The 20434-nt window shown below is 34.9% G+C and overlaps 1 protein-coding gene across 6 annotated transcripts in view; it reads right to left on the reverse strand.

Annotated features, from left to right (window-relative positions):
• The window catches only part of FRYL (FRY like transcription coactivator), a 162994-nt gene that overhangs the window by 25801 nt on the left and 116759 nt on the right, over nucleotides 1–20434 (reverse strand). For 5 of the 6 annotated variants that reach the window (XM_084204382.1, XM_084204381.1, XM_084204380.1 and 2 more), the window contains 16 exons: nucleotides 19865–19977; nucleotides 17382–17532; nucleotides 16950–17053; nucleotides 16197–16382; nucleotides 14309–14513; nucleotides 13305–13426; nucleotides 12643–12833; nucleotides 11879–11973; nucleotides 10264–10871; nucleotides 9584–9681; nucleotides 8454–8624; nucleotides 7372–7512; nucleotides 5059–5256; nucleotides 3689–3850; nucleotides 3326–3400; nucleotides 2042–2218 (listed from right to left, as the gene is read on the reverse strand). In XM_084204382.1, the coding sequence (XP_084060508.1) occupies nucleotides 2042–2218; nucleotides 3326–3400; nucleotides 3689–3850; nucleotides 5059–5256; nucleotides 7372–7512; nucleotides 8454–8624; nucleotides 9584–9681; nucleotides 10264–10871; nucleotides 11879–11973; nucleotides 12643–12833; nucleotides 13305–13426; nucleotides 14309–14513; nucleotides 16197–16382; nucleotides 16950–17053; nucleotides 17382–17532; nucleotides 19865–19977 (2797 nt within the window). The remainder of the gene's footprint in view (nucleotides 1–2041; nucleotides 2219–3325; nucleotides 3401–3688; nucleotides 3851–5058; nucleotides 5257–7371; nucleotides 7513–8453; nucleotides 8625–9583; nucleotides 9682–10263; nucleotides 10872–11878; nucleotides 11974–12642; nucleotides 12834–13304; nucleotides 13427–14308; nucleotides 14514–16196; nucleotides 16383–16949; nucleotides 17054–17381; nucleotides 17533–19864; nucleotides 19978–20434) is intronic. The other variant, XM_084204378.1, reaches the window with a different exon arrangement.

Here is a 20434-nt window from a genome sequence, read left to right on the forward strand (position 1 = left end):
CATTTTCTCGAGCATAACACGTAAAGCAACTGTTCCAACATACATTGATGAAGTTCTTTAACTAACACACATGAATCTATACTGACCACATCCAACCGACAAAACACTATCAACAATAATTATATACAGGGTGTAGAAAAGATGATGTTGTCACTGTTTTACCAGCTATTTAGGGTCAGTTTTATGAAGTGCACCCTGAATACCAACACCCTGGATTCATCCATGCTTGTGCATTTTCAAGCTGAGATATTTGGGTTTCAAATATCCATCATACTAAGTGGCATCCATATCTTAAAAACACTGTTATTTTAATTCACAAGTACAATAATGATCTTTGATTCTCTCAAGCACTTCATCAGCCTTTAACAATTCAGCTAAGCAATATGGAAAACCTGGTGAAGTTTACTTCACTGGTCTACAGTTATTATAAAACCACATCTAGCCCCAAACACAGCTCCAAAACTGCCTTAACAGTATCTTTTGTGGGGACTTAAGAAATCACCATGACTCACGAAACATGCAAACTAAACATTTTGCAATCCCTTTCTTGGTGATTTCTTTTTCTCAAAAGAGGATGAAAAGTTATCACAAAGCAAAATAATCTCAAGTACAACAAAGTATTACTGCTGTGGGCTTAAGCACTTAAGTTTAATCTGGATATTACTCAGATGTTAATGTAAAAGCCTCAGTTCATACTGCTGGCATTTAATCATTAGCAATAAAGAACATTCTATATTTTTGGTGAAAAAATAAGTCAGAGCTCTTATACCAAGTGCATGATTTATATGTAACACCCTAACTCTGTACTATCTGTGGTCTTTTTTTTTTTCTAGTACAGCACTACATGCTGCATTCAGGCAAGTAATAAAGAAGAAACTGTCTTTTCTTAATTATGATCTGCCATTAAAATAGTACAGAAAATGAAGTTAAAGGTTAACTTCATTTGGTGAAGTTTTCAACTTCTGCCATCCTATCTGCCAAGTCCTGTCTAGTGTTAAAATAATGTTTTAATACTACTGAGACTTAGTATACTGAATACACTGGAAATGGTGTCTGAATAGTGTGTGGTTACATCTATGCAACAGACCATAATGAGCCTGTACTTTTCCTAGAAGGAGCAAATACTGGCTGAAGTGAAGTAATATGCAGGAAGCAGGAGGAAAGTGAGATAAAACTAAAGAATTAGGGGGGAAACCCTGTAAAGATGTCTAGATAAATCAGGAAAAGAACAATCAGTGTTTAGATAGGTAGATATTCTTAGTAGCTTGTGGACTCATGACCAGCAAGGATTTCCATTACTAATTCCATAGCTTGTGTAGACTGTACCCAAACCACTACAAGAAACTATAAAACATCTGATTTTTTCCTTTCCAGTCCTTTTATAGTCATACTTTTAAGCTTCAGCAAATTCTGGTCTGAAGCATTTTATTGATCTGAAACAAGTAACAGTTGTTAACAGAATCTTCACTATTTCTCAATACCGAATTTTGTTTTGCCTTCCCTCTCTCTTTTTGACAGAAGTAGAGGAAATACAAGAACTGCAATATACTAGATATAATGTAAAAGTCAAAGCAAGCAATTATAGAGAGCAAGTCAATTGTATATAAGGAGATAGTGTAGCATACAGTTTGTTACTTTGAAAGCCTTTCATCAAGTTCTCAAAATCCAGAAATGTATGAGATACAATGATTATAGCATTTTCTTAACACACTGTTCCATAATTTATTTTCTTCTGCATGGTACCTGGGTGCTCATGCAGACATTGGCTTACACTGTCATATCACTTCACTTTCAGATAAAGTCACTTTAATCCCTCCAAAAAAACCTCAACTCTTTCCTCCAAAACCAGCCAACAATTTGCAACCAGTTAACCCTGCAAAGTTTTTGGCCTAGGTTTCTCTAACTAAGCTCCATCATGTCATAAATTCTTCTGAATTGGATTAGCTAGTAGGGCTGCCAATTCCTTAGAATTGCACCAACACAACCTTATTTTTAAAATGTTCTCAAATGGAAATACACAGAAGAAACCCCAAGGTCTCACCTCCGCATCTTCCAATTCAACATCTAAAAAGTCAAAGTCTTTAAAAACTCCAAATTGTTGTTCACTGGTATTGTCTTCTACAGCCACTTCCTCCTCTTGAATCACTTCTTCTGTTGCTGAAATTAGACTAGTTTGTTGATCTCCAACTTCCAAGTCTTCATTAGAAGAAAACACAACCTGCAGATAAAGGTAAAAACAGAAGTAAGAACTTCCAATTTCTGTGACTCCAAAAGTCAGCTATCTTGCTTCCTGCCATTTAATGGAATTAGTGGCAGGCAGTGTGTCTACCCCTGTATTGGTAACACTTTGCTTCAAGACTAGTTGGATTTTAAACTACATCTTGAATTAGTGGTATCATTCCCTCCTTAATGTAGCTAAGAGTTACAAAGATATAGAGAGAAAAACATATCACCCAAACGTCATTTTCATAACCACAATACCAGTGAAATCTAAGAACAAAAGAACCCATCATAATAACCAGCCACATGACACAGGCCATATTGTTTTCACCTACAAACTTCAGTGGAAGGACTGTACACTTTTAAAAGGGATCCAATACTGAGCTACTGTGGCCTTCACAACCTTCACAAATGACAATATTCTGTTTACTTCCATACACTGTTTTTTAATATCTCCAGTTTCAGCTTTCAGGCATCTATTTTTATTTATTTTAGCTTCTTCCACTAGATTCAAGATCCTTCTCCCACCAATATCTTCCCCCAGTAAGAACTGTTATGCACAATAAAAAATAAGTTCTAGATAATAACAAAGGTAGGCTATCCACTTTATTTTAAAAGCACTACCATCAAGCACAGTATGCCAGTGGGGTTCTTTATACAGAAGTAAAACCATCAGCCTATTTTTACTCAACAGTTAAGACTACTGTTCCTATAAATAACCACACTTCAAGGTATATGACCCACTGGTAATTTTCAATGGATTCTATGATATTTTCAATACAGCATCAACACCCTTGCAGTCCTCAGCTACTGCTACCCCTTCACTCAAAAGCATGTGTAATGGACTAAGTAGAGATTTAGTCAGAACAGGGGAGACCTAGTTCAATTCTCTTTTCTAGCCAAGATAACCATGCCCACTGGAGTCCTTGAGGACTAATAGTAATCCATTACTTCTGATTCTTCTTTTTAGTTTTTCCACAGGATTTGTGAACTGCTGAACCAAAACTAGCTTGTTCAAATCCACTGTTCATAACTTCACCAACAACTAAAAATGCAACAGCATTCTACTAGTTGAGTTCAAAAACAAACCACCATCACCACTTACCGAAGGATTCTTGGGGAGACCAGAATCTGGACCACACAGAGAAAGCACATTCATTAACTTCTCCCTAGTCCTTCTCTGAAAAATATACCAAAGAAAATCACATAGCACGGCAGCTGCTGGAGGTCCAGGTAAAAACAGAAAACATTTGCATATTCAACTAGTCATATTGCATATTGGCTTGCTCTAAAAACAATCTTAAAATTTTTACTTTTCACTAGTATCAGCTTTTAGTTTATGCTGTATTAATTTACTGTTTTGCTATGACATAATAAAAACTTCAAATAACAGTTCAATACATTTTCTTTAGTACGTTCACAAACACTGTCTCTACTATAAGTATAAAGTGTTTGAGGCACAATGTACCTGAGATGGCTGTGGTCTCTTCCAGCTGACAGGAACCAATGCATTTGAATTGGAGCCTGATGAAGTTGAAGAAGTGCTCCGGGTCACAGCAATGACTTTTGGCTTCCCATTTCTACCAGCTGCACTGTGTTGATCACCATATTTATTCCCAATAATTGGTGTCTAGCAAAGACAACAAACACTTTCTTAAAATTCAAATCTATATTAATAAAAACCACATATTTGACTTTAGAATTTAGCATTGTATGAATTGTAGAAGGGTTGGTCTGTGTGTAAGCATTCTGTAAAGCCCATGTCTATTCCACTGAGCCTTGGTCCACTGGGAAATACAAAGCTGAATACTTGTACACTATGCAGCAAGGGCCATTCTGCCCACTTGTGTGGCTTTGAATTACGCACATTTTATGCTGACAATCTAATTATATATTTAAACACACTTTAAAACCAAATGTGTTCTAAGTTTAAAAGATACAAAGCTTCTCTGTAGAATCATTCCCTGACATGTACAATTTGTTTTCACAGACCAGCAACTTCCCAAACACACACACACTTCTGAAAAAACAATTATCAAATTCAACTCTTTTGACAGCAAATGCTAACCCAATGAACTCTGTGGGAATTTATCTTGTCTCTCAATTATCCACATGCCCTGAAACTTCAGCAGTGAAATGTACTTGCCAATTTAAGTAATGTTCCTAAGACATCTATATCTCCTATCATTATTTAGGGTCAGCTTCAACCAGGGGGTCTTACTCCTGATCACTTCTAAAGTTCCTACAATTCTCATGTCTCTACATTACACTGCAGTGACTTCGCCATGCTCCCCTTTTCAGATGTAGAATGAGTATCATTGGTGATAGGGGTGGTATTTTTAACCACATGAGGCTTTTCTCCAATTGTATCCCTCTTACATTGAAATTCCTACATTTTGCATCCTATCCCCTCCTCCAAATTTCCTCCCCCTTCCAAATTCATGCTAAAACTGCAGTACAGGGTTTTAATCCTCTCAGCCCTTGAATGCACAGCCCTTAATTTGTTGAAAGCCTGGTATGTTCAGCCACAAGCAGCAGCCAGCTGCATTGTATGTTCTCTGACACAGATGAGATATCCTTGAGAATAACCTTACTGACTTTCAGTAATTCACTCTCTAGATATTCAAAAAGGGGAAAAGGCAAACAAACATCATAAAAGAATTTGAAATTTATCTTCCAGCATCACTCTCATTTACAAGTACGTAAAACTTCAATCTCTGCCATTCTTAAAAACTGTACTTATTCAAAAACATATAAATGTAGAAGGCTAACAAAAAATAACACCTGAGTTTGTAACAGCAAGTCATAAGTGCACTGGCATCTAAATATAATAATTACCTCTGATATATCAAAATGAAAATCTAAGGTCTTCCCAGGTAGCTCCTTGGAGACATTATTAAAAATTTTCGTGAAAGAGATTTCTGGAGAGCCTATGTCACCTCCATAAGACTTTGGAATATCATTAGGCACAACAAGGCTTGCTGATCGAGATACCACCAGTTTCAAAATATTAAGGGCTTCCTTCCAATATGGACTCTGAAGAGAACATACACAAATCATACAACAATCCCTTCAACCAAGACAGCAATTTTTATGTACAGTAGCATTTTGTAGGAATCCCCAACCCAAAACCTCTGATCTATTCACCCATGGCTGAAGGGGCTAGCACAGGTGGGAAACTTCAGACCCTGAAATGCCAGGAAAGCAGTGGCCATCCCATGCAGCATGGTCAGGTCCAGCCAAGCAGGCTCAGTAGCTCCAGCTCACTGGGCCAGCCACAACCAGACCACAGTCCATGTCCCTCCATCCCTGGAGTTACACCATGTTTTTTACCACTGTCTGAAGCAACTGTCCTTTGTGACCCAGGAGACAGAAACTGAGAGTATTTAACTACCACTTAACTACAGTAACTGGCAGTACTCAAATTAACAATTCCGTCTCTGGCAATCTTCAATTATTTTACAGTTATGGGGAGAGTAAATGGAATTTGAAACAAGCAAAACTATTCCTTGAAATACATGAGGAAACACAAAAGATTTTAACTAAGAAGTGAAAACATTAACAAAGTTTTTAGTATCAAAGTAATGGAGTGCTTAAAAAATGCTACAGAAGAAGTGTGAGAATGTAAGAGGTAGAGCCAGAGTTAAGTTTCCTTAAAAAAATGATTAGGACAATGTAAATAATTCAGTGGTTTCAATTACACACACTATGAAAAGAATCAGAACAAGAGACAAAATAAAAGCAGCTTTGTGCAAAGATTAAGATTTACACTCCCAGAAATGCAATGATTCTGCCTGAAACTTAAATCTTCCAATTTTTGAAATCAGCATGATGTCTACTTTTTTTTTTTTAACTAGGAGGCCGTGTTTGCTCAAATATTATTTTATTGCATTAAAAAAAGTAAACACCCTTTTCAATTCTCTAAGTAGTATATGCTTCATGCTTCTTTGCAGATAATGAGTCTTCAATAATCTCCCCCATTTCTGTGCATCATAAGCATAAAAAATAAGTCTCAAATTGGAACTATCCTGTAGCAACTTAGATTTATTTACAGCCATTGTCATTGCAGAGGGCTGAAAAGACCCAAAACTTAGTAGAAAACAAACAAGACATGACAATTTATGATCTTTTCTTTTGTCATTTCTAGTAACACATTTTATCAAAAATATGTTAAGACTTCTCTGCAATGTTTTTTCACTAGTACCATTTTTTGATAGCTTACGTCTAATTAAGATGTACAGTTATTATAACACCACATTATAACCCTACATTCCATGGTAGTGTGGGCTTGCATAGAAAGCTCAGAGAGGGGTTAGAGGTGAAGCAACAAGACGCCAGGCCATAAAAACTATAGCTAATGCTAATCATTTAATTTTGCCTAATGCACTCTGACAGGAGCACAATATCTAAAGTACATATCCATCAATAACAAAACATCCAGGGAACATGACTTTCCTGGTTAATTATGATTAAACCATTTGACTGAAATACATTCAGCAATAATGGAATTCAGAGAAAAAAAGAAGAGAATGTTGTGCACTGAAATGGTTTTATGCTCCAGGCATTTTTATAAAATCTTTCAGCAAGATGCTAGACTTTCTTCTGTGAAATAGATTTTCAGTAAATTTGTGTTTTGAGTACAAAGGCTTAAATTACCTTGGGCAAAACACTATGGTTCATCTTTTGGGGACTTTCTTTAATAAAAAATGTACTCAATTTTATTAAAGTGCACCTTAAAGTTCCTCACGGATATATTACTGAGAGTGATTTAAATATTCATTTAACCGTAAAATTTTCTTTTTAAAACATATACACATAAATAAACATTTGTCCAGCTTAGCATTAAACATTTTCTTGTGTTTTAATAGTTGAAGGATCATCTTCTCTAACTACATATGACAAGTTGCCTACATCCATGCATAGATGCACATTCACCCAGATAACGCATGCCACCAGATCCCAACCACACTGGACAAATACAAAAGCATCTAGTGAATTAAATACATAAGGAAAAAAACCCCAACCCTATGGAATCTGACTACAAGCAACTCTTTTTATATCTGAAATAAATTCCCCCCAATATTCAAGTGTAATTTTGATACCATTTTGATAATGAGCAGACAGGCTTTTACAGTTCTTCAGAGTACTTACCTGAACATATTTACCAATAACTTTTATGATTTCCAAATTAAACTGCTTCACTGGAGCTGTGGATAGGTCAATATGACTCAGAAGACTGTAAATGATCTGCAGCAAGGACTGTTGCATACTGGATAAGCCTTTCTCTAACAGCTAGAAGAAGGTTGTTAAAATACAAAATTTAATTAGGGCCTTTGATGGTAGCAAAAAGTGAAAGCAAACATTAAAATACGGCTAACTTCTACACACATTTTTCCCTTCAAGAAACTTAAATGTACCATTTCCTATCTTTCAAATTTTTGCTTTAGCACTAAAAAACAGTAACGCAACAGCACAATGATTTTTGTCCTAATTCATTTTTTTCCCTGAATTTTGACATATTTTTAGCACAGACTGAAAGCATCTAATAGTAAAACACTTTTCACTAAATAAAAGTTCATACCAATTTAAAATCTTAAAACTGTATGAAAAACAATTACAGCAACACCTTAAAGAAGGTTGGTAAATGCAGTTTTACAAACAAAAAATGTATATATAAAGTCATTTTTAAGAATGAACAAATTTTTTAAAATGCCTCCATCAGTTTGAAGTGATACACTTCAAGGACAAGCTCTACAAGTTTTTCATACAAAGTACTTAACAGCTTTCCTGTATGAATGGGCAGCAGAATAATATCCTGACTTCTATAATTTAAATTATCTTTTTCTACATTATGCACTACTTACAAATGAACTTTGTGATTAATTTTTAAAGTTGTGATAAAGACGTGTACCTGACTAAAGAAGGTCTCTTAAAATTTCAAATTAAGCTTATTTTGCTAAAGCCAAGCAGTGTATATTTGTGTACTATAGAATATAAACATCTACTACCAAACACCATTCTCATAAAAAAAGATCTGTCATTAGAGGGATTCTAATTTGAAGGTATTTATAAATTACTGCACTCCAAAAGGTCACCTTTTCTACATCCTAGAACATTTTAGTAATATTTTCCTGTTAGAGAAGATATGCTGTATTCCCCCTGTATTCAGAATCATGAGAAAATAGTAATTGGCAATGAATTGTCAACGTGAGATACTTCCAGTAAAAATTTACCTCTGCAAGATAAGTTATGAGGTTAAATGTGGCATCTGAGAAAGAGTCATGCAAGTATCTACACACTACATTAATCCAGTTAGAACAGTCTCTGGAATAACTGTGTGTACTGTATAAACTCATCATATGAGCCAGATTGGCAAGAGTTGGTGACTTCTCCTCTGCACAAACCTGAAAAGCAAAACCATATTTAATTATATTAGAAATTTTTTTTAAAATCCAAGCATTCTGGAGTCATTATGCTTCTCCCAAATTTCACTCCAATATTTCATTGCTAAGATTTTACTTCAGTTATTTTCTAGTAAGTGAAATCAAACCAATCACACAAGCCTGACCTACAGTTTCTGTTGAATTTTGGTACTGTGGCATCCATGTTCCAAGTTTATCTATTCATCCTACACTTGGTATGATGGACCAATGTTCCTCACTAGAGTAATATAAGTATTTAAGGGCAGCAGTGATTTCTGCACTTGCATCAGGCACATACTCTTTGAGTCAGCCTGAGCACAGCCTCAGTGGTTTAGTGGTTCACATGTCACAGCCTGAGCAGCCAGAGGTGTATGCCTGCATCTGGGCCAGACAGCTCTTTCCTATTTCCTTAAAAGAAAGACTCCGTCAGGCCAGTGCCACACCATCCTGGCTAACAGCTGGTGTGCACCATGTACTGCTTTAACAGCCACTGCAATTCAGAAATATTTCAAGGTGTATTTGACTGTGAACAATGAAAAGAAACAAAATACAACCTTTTCTTCTCTACCAGTAAGAATCACTTTCTCCTTGCAAGAAAATTAGGAAGCATGCTTAAAATGTGATTAGGTCGACATTCAAAATTACAAGCAGAAAAAACAGACAAGTAAGAAAAAGTAATTGATATAATTGGTAAGAAAGTTTGTTCTTGAAATCTAAATTTTACACAATAAACTAAAGAAACAAACAAACTCAGGGGCTGATACAAGGTCCAGGTATATAAATTTGACTGGATCGCATCTTTAAAATATGGCCTCTTATAGTTATGTGTATATTACTATTAGAATCACACAGAAGCAATAAATAAGGGACCCCAAAAAATACAGAAACAATGCTGGTGTACATATCCTCCTGGATAATTCTCCAAGCATCATGTTACATACCTTTGCTATCCTGTCAGCTGTTTCTTTACAAAACTGAGTTGGGTTATCAAAATGTTGTATCAGATGAGGAAGTAGGCACAAGATGTTTAGGGGAAATCCTAAACACATACATAAACAGAGTTATATGAGTCCTTAAGGTATTTAATGACCTGACTTAATGTGAAGTTAGCCAGTATTTAAAATTCTAACAGCATGACACATACTTTCACACAGATATATAAATTGTATATACACATACATCTACCTAAGTATGTATGTATGAACAATATATATAGATATGTCTGTGTTACGTATGAAAATGCATGATGAAAAACAAAATGATCACTGGACCAATTAATCAAAACTACCATGAAACTGGATGGTTTTAGGCACTATGCCACATTGTTTCTAAAAATGTGTAAATAGGGCTAATTGAGCTAGTTAGCATAAGATAATGAAAAAAAAATTACACAGCTCTTAAAACTCACTTGCAACCAATAGTCAATGCATAAAGTTTACATGCAATCTTGCTTGTGAGATAATCATAGTCTGTAATGCATTCTCACTATGTAGCAGTGTAATACAGACAACTGCAGAAAGCATTTTACAGGAGTAAAAGGCAAATGCACAATTACTACTGATTTTGACTCTACTTAATTCAACAAACAAATATTTTTTTATCACATATTTACTAAAGGTACCTGCTAACTGAGACGGATCCACCAAAGCATGCCGGGAAATTGTGATGAGTTTACTGAGGAGATGAACTGTCATTTCTTGTGTAGAGGCTGAAGTAAAGCCTTTCAGAAAAAGCTGCTGAAGGCCTGGAAAGTTATTCCATTTCAGTTTATTTTGCACCTCTTCTATCTTTTCCCGACTCTCTGATTTATCCAGAGGCATGTGAATAAGAAGCTTGTTGAGTAGCTTGAGAGCCAGAAGGTATTCATACTCATAATCTGACTCCAGCAACGAAGCTGCAATCCAAAATATGGTGGCCATCAAGTTGACAGGGTCAGTAGTAGGCTGCACATCATACATCCCTCCCTCTCTCAGGGAGGAAAGGCTTCTAGTCCTTGCCAAACTTCCACCGTGATTTATCCTTCCATCCATTATATCCAGTGTGTTGCTCCGTCGCCGGTCGCCTCTCCGCTCGCTGATTAAATTTAGTCTCAAGGAATTACTCCTTGTATTGCTGTAGTATCCCAAACAACTGCCACTATTAATGGGACTTGTGCTTAGATTTATCTGTCCAGTGCTTTTCCTATTAGCTGCATACTTGTTTCCCATTACAGAATCATGGTATGAGGTTCTAAAATAAAATCAGTATTAGATATTGTTACATGCAAAATACTTTAAAAACAAAGAATTTAGAAAAAGGGAAGAAAAAAAGAAGTTACATAAATCACATACACACACAGTATACTTTGTTTCATCACCCTAAGAGTATTATAATATATGTAAATACAGGATTTCTGTATCTATTATTAAAATATCCTTATGGCATAAAGACAACATTGCAGCATCCTCCTATCTTTTCTACCAAATCTATTTGTTACAATCCCAGAATACAATAAAATTACAGTAAAATTGGAAAAATTAGCCCATAGCAGGTAAAAGATTATGTGTAAGTGATAATCTAGCATCCCAACTTAATTAAAGATGTGATAAAAGTAGGGAAATGAATGAATTAATACAACTATTACCATGTATTTGAGGTATATGACCTTGGAAACCCAACACCTTCCTATTCTGATACTGAGAAATTGAATTTATTCTTAGAAATCTCAGCATTTTCAAAAACTTTGCAACGAAATCAAACAAATACAGATGTCTGTACATTTAGGGATTTTTTTTTCAGTTTGATAAAAAGTCATCAAGGTAACCACTCAAACTGTAATGAGACACCAAATGACTCAGACTGTTCAGTTACACTTTTTACATACGGACAACAAACTTGAGGCTTAAGACAGACCAACATTTGCAGAGTCTTTAAATTCCAGAAGTTTAAGAAGAACTGACAATATTTCAGAACTGAGCCATAAGAAACTCCTTGAACACCATTTTTACAGAATTAAATTGAACCCAAGAGGGTAAATCAGAAAGGTAATAAGATATCATTTTCAGGAAATCTAGATTCTTACAAGTTTTGCTTGAAGCAGAATGATAAAAACATACCAGAGCAAGCAATTTTGCTATATGGATATAATTATTCTGCAAAGATGACAAGAAATTATTTAATTACATTTATAATACAGATTTTTAATAATTCAAATGTGCGAACGTGCATAATAAAGATTGACTAATAAAAGAACTTACTGAGAAAGGGCAGAAAGCAGATCATAATGCTTCATGGTTTCAGCCAATGTATCAATAGCAGATTCTAAAGTCAAAAGCAGCTCTATGACGAAACCCTGAGGAAAGCCACAGGCCATTATAAATTATGTAATATGCGCAAGGAAGATCACAGAAAATCTACTGAGTAGTAATATAAAAATATAAAATCAGCAGCAGTAACTAAATTATTTCATGCTTCAATTAGAACACAATCCTCATGAGACAGCTCAATTTAGCAGTATAGCTTCAGGACAAGGAAAAACTTCAATTTATTTATAAGCATTTACTGAATTAATTCTAGTTTGCATTGTTTTTAAGGATGGATTGAAGGATGAAGTCATTCAGACTTATTTTGCAGTATTAAAAGATTAGATACACTCTTAAGATGTACAATGACACTAAGTTGAATGATTGTTAAAACTTTATCAGGTAAAGTTCTTAGCAAAAGAAAACAAAAATAAATAATTCCTTATATGACTGATCCCAGTATTCTCTAGCAATGAAAGAGGTGGTGTCTACGTAAAGAGATGTATCAAACTCTCTGAAAGAGCCTCTTGCTGTAAAAGAGAATGTGAACAACTTTTCCTCAGTTAATCAGGTGAAATTCAGGAAGTGCCATGATTAAAACTGTTTCGTACTTGAAATACTTAAAAATAAAAAACAACTGAATAAAACAATGGTTTTAAATTTTGCTAATAATGCACGCACATCATTTAGGCAGACTTAGTTTTCTAATAAAGTGATACCTGAGCTTCTTCTCCTGCGTCTCCAACAGTTTCTACTAGTCTGGAGAGAACATCAGAAAGTGTAGATGGAGTGAGAGGCTGCTTCAGAGCCCTGAAAATCTGAAAAGACCTCCCAGCATAATGGCGAGAGGAGCACGAAAGCGCAGTTTGCAAAGCAACTTCACTGAGACGATGTTCCAATTGATATCCTCCTATGAAGGCAAATAAACAGTCAAGCAACACTCCTTTATAAAAAAACAAATCCACCTGAATTTACTGAAGAGTAAATTGCCACCATCATTCCCAAATTTAAAATATTCTCACATCCTCTACATTTTTCTCAAGAAGTATCAGTCTCAAAAATCTTTACAGGAACATAAACATGTATTCCAAACACTTAATGCTAGAGAGACTTGCAGACAATAAAACATTTATGATTAGAATATTAACTGTTCACAATAAATTAATAAGATATTTTATCCCATTCCTAAAAGATTATATTTAAATCTGTCATAACAGAAACATGAACTGAAGTGAGCAATACACAAGAAACCTATTATTTAGAAGAAGTAATTTCCTAGAGTGATTTTATAGATAACCTATGCATTTACATGCATTAAAAAGTATTTATTTAGTTCACAGTCTTGCAGATTAGATCATGTATTGTCTGTTTGCTAACATACCTGAGCTAGACTGTTTAAATATAGATACAACATGCTTTAAAAACACAGTTAACTGTTCAGCACTCTTTATATTAGGGTTCTTGGCTGAAACATCTTCATGATTCCAAAGTGGGCCTCTTTTCCTAAAAAATATAAAAAATAAACAGAATAAAAAACATAGCCTTTGTCCTTAATATTATTTAAATGAAATTTAAACCTTAAGGTTAATTGCAAAAGACTCTACTATGTACCACATAAAAGAAACCTTCTAGAAGTGCAGGCACGAACTGGAAGGAATTTTGACAACTGACCAATATCATACAATATACAAGAAGTTAAGACAAAGTGAAAAGCAGTGTATCAGCTCCAATTGAAATACCTGGGTAAGAAGACAGAAGAGATATTACAGTATATAACAGATATAATAGATGGAAGGTATAGTTATAGTATAATAAATAATTCTCTAAGAAAGAACCAGTACAACTACCACCATTATGCACTTCCTAACTTCCTTTCTTCCCAATTTCTTTCCATTGATACGCTACACAATTATAAATTTAGGCTGAGGTCAAGCAAAAGTATCAAAGCATGGAGAAACAGGTAGGATTTCAGATTAACACCCTCCTGAAAGCTTAATATAAACTATCATACAAAGTGCATGAATGTGGATGATTTTACTAATGACCTGTGCAACAAATTCATCATTTTTGAATAGTCAGCTCTCTACTCCTAAGCAATCCCTAAACTGCACACAAATCTTGCAGCTCTCTAATCAGCTCAATGTATTCTCGCCCTAATTCAGAGTAAAACATGGCAAAATACTTTTAAACAGACAGGACTTGAAAGGATGGTCAAAATTCTCTGAAAATATTGGAAAGTTAGAGCTTTTCATGTGTGTATCACATAAAAACATTTACTGGTGATAAAACAGAGACAGAATTAGACAACATGAGGCTAAATAGTGAGACATTTGCCATTTTTCCACAAAATATGTGTCTCGACAAAAATAAAAACTGAAATCTTACCTTGAGGTAATAAATTCTATAAGAGTTTTCACTTTTTCATCCTGCTCTACTGAAATGTCAACCTCATTGAGGATTGTGGTGTGCAGTTGAGAAATGGCAGCACTTGTATTTCCTAAACTGATGCTAGAAGAGGTAGAACTTGAACTAAGCCCTGAGTCTGTCATTGGGGAGGGCTGGTAATCAGGTATAAAATCATGAACACCTGCTGAAATTGAAACAAGATGATTATGCACTTTTAAGTTGACATTTAATATTAAATATATCAAAAGAAAAAATAGCCCTCTAAAAAGATCAATAACTTAGTAAATGTAATGAGAATATTTAAAAGAGAATAAATTAATGGATGCAATAATTAAAAAAAAATCAACAAATCTCATATATCCAAATTCTTCACATGCCTTAGCTGAAGTTTAATTGGGGACTGATAGATCCCTTTTTAAAACCCTTGTTCTATCCTTGATTTTGTACTAATAGTATCAGAGCTCATCAGCTTCTGAGGAATCTCAACTTAATTTAAAAAACTATACAGACTACTTCTTACTAATGAGCAGACTTTTTTTGGTAAAACCCACAGTACTTGAAATCAGTGAACTATCTAGCGAATGGACTCTGAGCAGGGCCCCTGTGGCTGCACAAAGTTTCTCTGAAATTAGCTTAATCTTGTGGCCAGAAGATTTTTCTCTTCCATATAAAGAATCATGTGACAATAAAATACAACTGCAGTGACTCCCCACATTGCCCTTCTATCCATCTATGAAGGGCTGAGGGCAAGTAAACTACTGAGGAATACTGGCAGGGCCTTTGACTGTACCATTTGTATTTAAATAAGCTTAAGACTCACTAACCCATCACAAATTTTCACTACAGAATCACAGAGTTTGGACAGGGGTGTTTGAGCTAAGCCAGCTCAAATAAAATTTAAAATTAGTTTGTCCAATCTTGTGCTAGGCATGCATACCTGTAAACACCTTAGCCTAGTCCCCAGCTGGAAATGTTTGATGCTGACCTTATTCTCGTTTCTATCAAACATCTTTGTTTTACTGTGTCCTGTTTAGACAGTTTTATCCAAGCCCTTAGAGATAAGGAAGGGAATGGCTTGTATATGTCACTGTGTAGATGCACCATTAAAGTTCTGCTGAACAGATTCCTATAAAATAATCCTACCACTATACACAGTGGAATTTAATTCCTCATTGCTACAAAAAACCAAATTCACAAATCAGTCAACTACTTTTGCTAAGTAATAAAACCTGCTGATAATTCACTGCTGATGTGAACAAAAGAGAACAAACAACTGTATGGCAAAATGCTGCCACCTACTGAAATACTAGGAAATACTAAATTTAAAAAAAACCACAAAGAACTATTTCAATAGAAGCTACAATACAGTCTCACCATCAGACTATTCCCTTCATAAAGAGATACACAGAAATATAAAGTATACTGTATAATTACAATACTGTAAAGTTAAGGGGAATATTAAAAAGTAGTATCTCAAAAAATATTCTGATAGCCAATAAAGAATGCAATCACAGCTGACAAAACTTGGAAATTTTAACTTGCTATAAACAAGTAAGAGATGTATCTTCTTGGTTTTTATTTTCAAAGGCATCATGAAAGCTGCTGTATTAAAGTTCCAAAACAGAGATCGTCCTCTTTGATTTCCACTACTGTTCATCATGCAACTGTGCTCCCTGCTCTGATGACTGCGCATGAAGTGCCAATGAAACTCTATTCATTTTGACGTTATTAAAATCCAAAGAAATAAATTTTAATGCCAAGACCTCAGGAAAATATTTCAAACAACAGAAATTTTATTAATGCTTGTAAGAAGGGATAACTTCCCATGTTATTTTAACAGGCAACATGTAATAAATTAAAAACATACCTGTGAAAGTGTAATCTAAATGGGTAGTTTGCTTGACAGTAAGCACCCTGGACTCGTTGAACTCTCTGTTTCTGAGTAGGACAGAAGCAACAGACTGGACATTACTGCCAGAGCCCATCACTATCAGTAGATGCAAAAGTAGTCGTTTACAATGCTCATAGACTTCAGGGTGACCGTGGTCAAAACCTAACACAAAAGGAAAAAAGCAAGGCTTTACGATATTCAAAGGGCATGTTGAATTACATTATTTTAAAAATAGCAGTATTCAAATTGGTCTGCTATACTTTACCAAGTAACAGATAGAGAATTCTCTAAAAAATATTTTTTTCAGTGTTTCAATATAGAAACAACAGCATATAGTTTAACAAACTGTATGTTGATCAGACTAAAATATATCTGATAATCCCATGCAAGTTTAAAGTACAAAGTAATTTTAAGTACGAAGAATTTTAAGAACTTCATTTGTGCTCTGCATGAAAATTATTAAACTTAGAAATAGAAAGGAAAACATTGAATTTTATTGTGTCATCTACAAGAGGTAAATGTGACTCCTATACAAAGTGCCCTTAACTCAAAAAAAATCTACATTATACTAATTAAGCTGAAAGACATTTAATTGAATTTTAAAAAATACTGTAAATATTACCAAATTAATGGGATTTCAATACAATGGTAAAACATAATTTAAATATCAAAAAGAACAGCCGAGAATTCCTCAAGTTACTGTAAGTATTTCTATAAGAAGTTAGTTACCTATAAAAATTGCATGAAGCAAAAGATGCAAGTATCCTCCCCATTCCACCTTTACACTGTGATCAACTATCAAATCAGTCAAAAGAATCACTGCTATATTGCATCTAAAACAAAAAAAAATAGTATGTTAGAAGAATGTAACAGGAACTTCATAAAGAGCTGCAAAGAGATTAATATGCTTCTAACTTGTATTCTTCAGTCTTTAAACATTCACAAAGCTGTGTTATAAGGGAAAAGATGAAGGCTCATAATAAAAATAGAATCCTCCAGATTAAAAATTTGAGTAATCTAAAATTGCTAGACCTGTGAGTAAACCCACAGAAAACAAATGTATTATTAACTGCCCTTTAATCTGCTATCTTCAAATGACTGTATTTCTCCAATACAAATGAAAACATAATGAACTGCCACTGGCATAGCCAAAACAGCTACCTGTGAAGTGACATGCCCGGAGGAGAAGTTTCAGGCAAGTAATCCACCAGTGGTGACCAGCAACCTCCAGAAGGTGGGAAAGGGAGTGGCTCTCCTTGATTGTGCTCCATCACCTTCAACCGCCAGTTGGAATAGAGAGGCATTGAATCACCTAACAGAACAGAAAATTAAACCAGAAATATATTTATAATGCATATGTCTGTATGTTACAGTCTTCTGAAGAAATATTTTTAAACTCTTGAAAAGTTGAAATCTAGGAGAGGGGAAGGGGAGCCAGCTGTAAACAGTAGTAGTTGGACACAGTTTTTTGAAAGAAGAAAGTGTTATTTCTTTTAGTACAAGGATGATTCTACAGAAGTTACATAACAGAATAAGATGTTTTTCAATAGGTTCATAAAACTTATGATAAAAGGCAAAGCGATCTGACGTAATTACCTTGAATTTCAAACCTCATGCCAGATAGGGAGTTAATTAAGGCTGGGCCCTAAGATTTAACTGAACTCATCTTGAAGAGCATTTTATTATAGGCTAAGGAAGTATTCATCAAGAGCACATCTTTATAGGTCTCACAGCAAAACCCCACCAGTGCTATCTGCCAGATAATGCTGGCCTGATCCATGGATAACTTGAAATTGCCACTTTTATAACAGCATAGCCCAATCCCACTGGTTGATAAAAGTTACTACTTAGAAAATCAGTAAATTTGTCAAGAAAGCACAGAAAGACATTTAGTTTTTTATTTAGCAAGCTTCAAAAGTGCAAGAAAAAACATCAGCCGTTTGGTATGCAAGTGTACTGTGTTAACACACCCAAAATGCTTTTCTGGTTTAAAAGTTGCTTTGGACTTCAGAACTATCAGTCGAGACTAGAAACAAGAAAATTGCCTCAATAGTTCAATGTTTCAATGGTTCTACCAGCTCTGTTTGGAAGTATAGCTGCAGAAGTTTCAGATGTTCACACATGTATCAGCTCATTATCACCTTCTCCACTGGAAGTGACAAACTCCATACTGATGGAACATGGGAAATATCATCTAGTTCAGGATACTCAGTGTTGCTACCACAAAAAGCAAACAAATTGGAAACTGACTGCAGCTGTGATTCTGGATAGTGCCTATCCGTGCAGTAATAAACATTCTGGCTGACCAGAAGCCATTAACCTGTTACTGACCCAAAGTTTAGGAGATTCTGCATTAGTATGTCCAGCCCTTTCAACAATCTCTGTAGAGGCCATTAGGTTCCACCTCCCTAACAGAGGCAGTAAGAACTACATTTTCACTCTAATCTTCACAGTGTGCAAAAAATCAGTCATTGAAGAGTGCATTAGGAGGTCCTAATGGACTCTTGTTGCTTCAATACAGCAGGGACAGGATAGGTTCCATACTGACATGTAAAGCTCAAAATGCCAAAGTTCACCTCCTGTTGTTCAGTCATACAAGAAAATTAAGGAAAAGGCAGTGTTGCACTGTGTGCTGTAACATACCCAAATTACTTAACCAGTAGTAAAATCAATGGTCAATAAAAAATTGAGTGAAACCTAAATCTGTGGGACCACCTTTCATGACTGAAATATATCTGATTATCCCATGCAGGGTGAAGTACAAAGTCATTTAAATTACTAACAACCTGTTAGCTGAAACAAGAGTTTTAGTGAAACAACTCTTCTGACTAAGCACACAGAACCCACTAACATAACACATCATTTACTGTCTGACCACTGTCCTCATTTTTGCCTGATTACATGACCTGGTTTGCTTTCCATAGCACTGCCATGGTGATTTGTATCTTAGGCATTGGTATAAAAGTAGCCACAGTTAATAAGCCTCTGGTTAAGGAAATCTTTGTAAATGCATAATGGAGTTTCAGAAGAAATTTTTACCTCTTTCCATACCTCTGCATCTCAGTTGAAAAAAAACCAAAACTACAAAAAATAACCCAAGACACATTTTCAGAACAATCTTGGAAATCAGATGTACATAAAGAGAACCTTTTCCCCTGCTATATTTTCATTTGCTATGGATTCAAAAAGGTTTAGTACTCTTTTTTTTAAATAAGTCAAGGAATGCTATCCTTTAAAAGAACAATTACTTGTAATTTCTTTTTTTAAACAGCTTCTTTTCCAACAACTTTTTTTAAATCTCTTCTTCATTCTGTTCATCTCTGTTTCTTGTGCCTAACTGTCAAAGGAAATAGAGTAAAACCATTTCATTCAGGAAGATGTTCACAACTCATTCAAGAGGATAATAGAAAGAACAAAGCTTATTATCTTCCTTGAATATTTTATTGCAGTCAAATGCATGCTAGACTTCAATAGCAGTAATAAGATGGAAGTAGAAAAAAAAAAAACCAACCTGATTTTTAAAAGGTTTATGCAAAAAACAATGATAATGCTCATTTCTTTGTTCCACAACCTTCAGCAGAAATATTGACTTGTGAAAATTCTGTGTGCTAGGCATAGAAATATTTTAAAATAAAGAATATTACTTTTTTCCTCTTCATATGATCCTCCAGAGCTGCTGCTGTAGCGAGATTCCAGTCTGTGGTGCTGGCGGTTTAAGTTGCTGTTCAACCCGCTGTAGATGTCTAGGTGTGCGTAGCTGCAGGTGCAAATAAAGCAGAATCAGTAATTGACATTCTGTGACAAACACTAATCAGGGTCTCTCAGTAAAACTGTATTTCAGCAAAACTCCTTTACAAAAAACAAGTCATCTTACAAGGATAATCAACATGATGCCAAAGCACCTCAGCCATGTAAGACATACCTTCTCAAGCAACACCAAATAAGGGGATTCAAAGAGATTATCCACTATAAATTTTGTCCCATCATTTTCACTAACATTTAAGCACATTAAAATAATTGTTACCATTTTACATAAGTTCTTCTCACTCTTGAACAAAAGAAAGAAATCCAATGTGATCTGGCAGAGACATATTTATGTATACATTCACAGTGTTCAAGATCCTACTGGCTAATCTGATAAACTCTAAAGAAATCAGAGAGATTAAGAGTGCTAAAAGCACCATTTCCAAACTGTTTCTATGTAAGTTTCTAAA

The sequence above is a fragment of the Fringilla coelebs genome (assembly GCF_963513975.1).
Source record: "Fringilla coelebs genome assembly, chromosome: 4".
In the NCBI taxonomy this organism is placed as follows: domain Eukaryota; kingdom Metazoa; phylum Chordata; class Aves; order Passeriformes; family Fringillidae; genus Fringilla; species Fringilla coelebs.